The 5,294-nt window shown below is 58.2% G+C and overlaps 1 protein-coding gene across 1 annotated transcript in view; it reads left to right on the plus strand.

Annotated features, from left to right (window-relative positions):
* hectd1 (HECT domain containing 1) overlaps positions 1–5,294 on the plus strand; it is a 38,046-nt gene that overhangs the window by 30,558 nt on the left and 2,194 nt on the right. Inside the window, 12 exon segments of the mRNA XM_019877383.1 lie at positions 6–313; positions 665–886; positions 1,177–1,551; positions 1,848–1,918; positions 2,000–2,151; positions 2,222–2,276; positions 2,529–2,748; positions 2,852–3,062; positions 3,571–3,772; positions 3,845–3,982; positions 4,174–4,637; positions 5,083–5,241. Of these exon segments, the coding sequence (XP_019732942.1) occupies positions 6–313; positions 665–886; positions 1,177–1,551; positions 1,848–1,918; positions 2,000–2,151; positions 2,222–2,276; positions 2,529–2,748; positions 2,852–3,062; positions 3,571–3,772; positions 3,845–3,982; positions 4,174–4,637; positions 5,083–5,241 (2,577 nt within the window).

A 5,294-nucleotide genomic window follows, 5' to 3' on the forward strand; every position in this document is an offset into this window, starting at 1 on the left:
CTGGTCAGCGTGAGCTCGCCCGACGTCAGCTCCGTCTCCGAGTCCCCGAGCAAGGACGCGCCCTCGCAGAGGCCTTTGTGCTCGGCCGCCAACGCCCGCCTCTCGGTCAGCTCGCTGCTGGCGGCCGGCGCCCCCATGAGCTCCAGCGCCAGCGTGCCCAACCTGTCGTCGCGCGAGGCCAGCCTCATGGAGTCCTTCGTGCGCCGCGCCCCCAACATGTCCCGCACCAACGCCACCAACAACATGAACCTGAGCCGCAGCAGCAGCGACAACAACACCAACACGCTGGGCCGCAACGTCCTGAGCACAGCCAGTAAGTCGGCAGCGGCGACGCTCTCTCTGTACGACTGAATGCCCGATGTGAGACTTGACCGTGGAATTGTTCGGGAAGGAGAAAGGGAGGTCTCTTTGTGTGTTTGTGTCCGTGCGCTCGCCCAAAAGCTGTTCCTGATGTCAAGATGAGCTGATTGTGATACGGCCAGGGAAAAATGTTGGCAATCTTGCCATGAAGAATGTGGAATCCTGCAAAAACAAGGCCGTTTTTTCTGGGGAGTGGACGAATGCACGAATTGGCGCGCAGAAAATAGTTGTGTGGATGCGCCAGGTGAAGAAAAAAATCCCAAAGGCGACCAATCTCATGAATGTCTGTGGTGTTTGTCGCCAGCGTCCCCGCTGATGGGCGCCCAGAGCTTCCCCAACCTCACCACCACCGGCACCACCTCCACCGTCACCATGTCCACATCCATCGTCACCAGCAGCAACAACGTTGCCACGGCGACCACCGGCCTGTCCGTGGGACAGATGCTCAGCAACACCTTGACCGCCAGCCTCACGTCCACGTCCAGTGAGAGCGACACGGGACAGGAGGCCGAATTCTCGCTCTACGGTCAGTCCCGTCCGGAATTGTTATTGCGGCCAACACCCGTTTGTTGGCGGGAGGTGTGGGAGGGGATTACGCCATCCGCCATAGAGAGAGACCAATCGGGGGGGGAGGGCGGGGGGGGCTTACAAAGAGAACGCTCGTGGTCAGTCGGTGAGCCCCGTTCATATTTCTGTTGTCTTGGCACCAGCGATGTTGTTGAAGCCGCGTAATGGTCGGCAGAAAAGACGATTGATTGATTGATTTAGTTTATGTATAAATAAAGTTCTTTTGATTCAATGCAGCTTTTTGTGCAGACTTCCTGGACAGCTGCCGCGCCAACACGCTTTTGGCGGAACTGGAAGACGAGGAGGACCTTCCGGAGCCCGACGACGACGACGACGACGAGAACGAGGATGACAATCAGGAGGACCAGGAGTACGAGGAGGTCCTGGTATGGATCAGAAAAGCCTCGTCACAGACGGGGAGTGAGGTGGCAAACACAAAGTGTGCGTGCTGCGCCCCCGCCCTGCAGGAGGAGGAGGAGTACGAGACCAAAGGAGGTCGCCGGAGGACGTGGGACGACGACTTTGTCCTCAAGAGGCAGTTTTCGGCTTTGGTTCCCGCCTTCGACCCTCGGCCCGGAAGAACCAACGTGCAACAGACTACCGACCTGGAGATCCCCCCGCCGGGTAAGAGTAAAAAACCCCCCCCCAAAAATGTTTTGACAGGCGCAACCCGACAAACAAACAACGAGCAAATGGTCAATGCCATGTTCAAAAAAAAATCTCTGTAGGGACGTCATTATTTTTGCCATCAAATTGCCTTCCTCGGTCTTTTTGTTTGTATTTTAAGGTGTCACAACAGTAGGAAAGGAAAAAAATGGTGTCAAATTCACATTGCTTTTCACAAAACGCAAAATTGTGTCACTGGAATGCGTCAAAACGAAGCACATGAGCTTCCGCGTTAACGGAGGTGGCGCTTTCAGGAACTCCTCGCTCGGAGGTGCAGGAGGAGGTGGAGTGCGCGCCTTCCCCTCACCTGGCCCTCACCCTCAAGGTAACGACGCTTCCTCACGGGGCCTCGGAGGCCAAGCTCGGGCTCTTCGCCCGGTCGCTCAAAGCTCTCTTGCGGCCGCAGGTGGCGGGCCTGGGCACCACGCGGGAGGTGGAACTTCCTCTGTGCAACTACAAGTCCACCATCTTCTTCTACGTGCAGCGGCTGCTGCAGCTCTCGTGCAACGGCGCCGTCAAGACGGACAAGCTGCGGCGCATCTGGGAGCCCACCTACACGTGAGAGCGCCGCATCAGAAGCGTTCGATGACGCGTGTGCGCGTGCGCTGACTGTTTGTCGTTGCGCCAGGATCATGTACAGAGAGCTGAAGGACGCGGACAAGGAGAAGGAACGTGACAAGATGGTAACGTGACACGCAGCCGCCTCCATACCCGAAAACAAAAGCGCCTTATTCCATGAGTTGCAGGCCTAATTTTTGTTTTCTTGTAGCTTTGTTTTTCTCGGGCGACTGTCAAGAATAAATGCCGTGTCCAAATTCATTTAAACGCGATGTCATAATCCAAGTGTGAGAACAGGCACTCCACGGACATGGCCGCGGAACTATTTGAGCCGCGAATTTGCGGCGACGCTCTCACGATGTGGCTCTGGCGTGCAGGACTTGTGCGAGCACGGCGTGGGCCGCAGCGGCAGCCTGAGTCCCGGCGCGTTGCCGAGCGACCGCGGCGGCGACATCCTGGGCTGCGGCAGGGAGGCGGCGCAGGCCAAGGCGGGCAGCGCTCACAACGCCTGCAGCGTGGAGGACGTGCTGCAGCTGCTGCGCATCCTCTACATCATCGGCGGGGAGGCCGCCTACAACGCGCGCACGCTGCAGGAAGGTTGGCGTTCTCATCCTGAATCAAAATACAAAAAAAAAAGGGGGGGCGGGGTCGGGGGTAGAAGTGTAAATGCGGCGTCGCCCGACTGACTTTGCGTGCGCAGACGCGGACGAACTGCAGTTCAACGCGTCGCCGGAGGAGTTCACCAGCAAGAAGATCACCACCAAGATCCTGCAGCAGATCGAGGAACCCCTGGCGCTGGCCAGCGGCGCGCTGCCCGACTGGTGCGAGCGCCTCACCTCCAAGTGTCCTTTCCTCATCCCCTTCGAGACCCGACAGCTCTTCTTCACCTGCACTGCCTTCGGAGCCTCGAGGTGAGAGCCTCGCGCCGCCGGCAAATGACGCAACGGAAGGGTCACCCGCAAGCGGACCCGCTCAATGAGAATATTCGCATTCAATTACAGTCGAACCTCAGGTTTTCGAACGTCTCGGTTCTCGGCTAATTGGGTTTTCGACCAAAAATTTCGAGTTTTTTTTCATGCCTCGGATGACGAACAAATTTCGGTTGTCGAAAGAACTGAGCGCACTTGAATGCACCATTTGACTCCTCTCGCCTTCCTTACACGAGGAAGCGACGCTTCCTCGTGTCGCTTTCCGTTGTGAGCAGACGTGTTCGGTCAACATTTTTTCTTTTAAAAAGAGCGCGGTTTCGGTTTTCGAACAATTTCGGTTTTCGAACGGATGATGGACGAAAACCGAGGTTTGACTGTCTAACAACAACAACAACTCGTCATGCGGTATCTGTCGAAGAACTGAATGGAAACGCTGGATTTCATTGAAACGGGAAAGTGTGGAACGTCACGTGGGCCGTGTGCCGCTCAGGGCCATCGTGTGGCTGCAGAACCGTCGCGAGGCCACCATGGAGCGGTCGCGGGCGTCCACCACGGTGCGCAGGGACGATCCGGGCGATTTCCGGGTGGGTCGCCTCAAGCACGAACGCGTCAAGGTCCCCCGCGGGGATGCCATGATGGAGTGGGCCGAGACCGTCATGCAGATTCACTCCGACAGGAAGTCGGTGCTGGAGGTGAGCGCTCGCCCGGCCACCAAGTCGGTGCACGCGCGCAAGCCGTGTCTGACGCGCTTGCCTGCTCTCCAGGTGGAGTTCCAAGGAGAGGAGGGCACAGGTCTGGGACCCACTTTGGAGTTTTATGCCTTGGTGGCGGCGGAATTCCAGACCACCGCCTTAGGAATCTGGTTGTGCGACGACGACTTCCCCGATGACGAGTCCAGACAGGTCGCCATCTTACTCTCGCGCACTCACTCCAGCTTTTTTCCGCTCTCACTCACTCGCGCATCCTCCGGCACGTCGATTGACGCACTCTCGGGCGCATTCGGGGTCACACGCAAAGCCTCTCACGCCTGCAGCTCGAAGCCGCGCCCGATCGCATGACGCTCACGCTATGCTAACGTGTCGACTCGCGTCAGGTGGACCTGGGCGGCGGCCTGAAGCCGCCGGGCTACTACGTGCAGCGTTCGTGCGGCCTCTTCCCGGCGCCGTTCCCGCAGGACAGCGAGGAGCTGGAGCGCATCAGCAAGCTCTTCCGCTTCCTGGGCGTCTTCCTGGCCAAGTGCATCCAGGACAACCGGCTGGTGGACCTGCCCATCTCGCGACCCTTCTTCAAGCTGCTCTGCATGGGCGACATCAAGTCCAACATGAGCAAGCTGCTCTACTCGCCGCAGGGCGGCGGCGCCGACCCGGAGCGCTCGCCGCCGCCGTCCGACGTGCGCTCGGAGGCGTCCACCGAGGAGAGCCAGGAGACCTTCTCCGTGGGCAGCTTTGACGACGACTCCAAGTCGGAGTTCATCATGGACCCGCCCAAGCCCAAACCGCCCGCCTGGTACCACGGCATCCTCACCTGGGACGACTTCCAGCTGGTCAACCCGCACAGGTGACCTCGAGCGCGCCTCCGCCCGTCGCGTCTCATCGCGTTTTGCGTTCCCGCTCAAAGCCAAACGGATGCGAGTCATCGGCGAGATGGCGGTGGTCCCTTGACTTTGCAAGCGCCCCCAACGTACGGCTTTTTCCATCGACCGGCTGCCGCATGTCACGGGCCGACCTTGCTGTCACTCAAATTTAGATTGGAGTGGGTTGATGCACTTTTAGCCGTTTATCAAACGTTTGTGTGACTTTGGTTTTGATTACGCTAAGGAAAACCCTGGAAAAAAAAAAGGAGCCCTTCTCGAAACGAGGCGGATGTTTGTCTGCAGATTCATTCCCATCTGTCACTGCTTAGTCGGCTTCTTGGATTATTTCTTGGATGTATTTTGCCATCCTAACCAGTGGGAGAAGTGTTGCGACTAACAGCAACTTCTCCCCCCATCAATTAATCACAGGGCCAGCTTCCTGAAGGAGGTCAAGGACCTGGCGGTGAAAAGGCGGCAGATCCTGACCAGTAAAGTTCTGTCCGAGGATGAGAAGAACACGCGATTGCAGGACCTGATGCTCCGGAACCCCCTGGGCTCCGGACCCCCGCTCGGCATCGAAGACCTCGGGTAACTAAGAACCCTTCCGCAACTGTCACATACACATCTCCCCCCCCTGCCCA

Source organism: Hippocampus comes, unplaced genomic scaffold (genome assembly GCF_001891065.2).
Source record: "Hippocampus comes isolate QL1 unplaced genomic scaffold, H_comes_QL1_v1.1 scaffold295, whole genome shotgun sequence".
In the NCBI taxonomy this organism is placed as follows: Eukaryota; Metazoa; Chordata; class Actinopteri; order Syngnathiformes; family Syngnathidae; genus Hippocampus; species Hippocampus comes.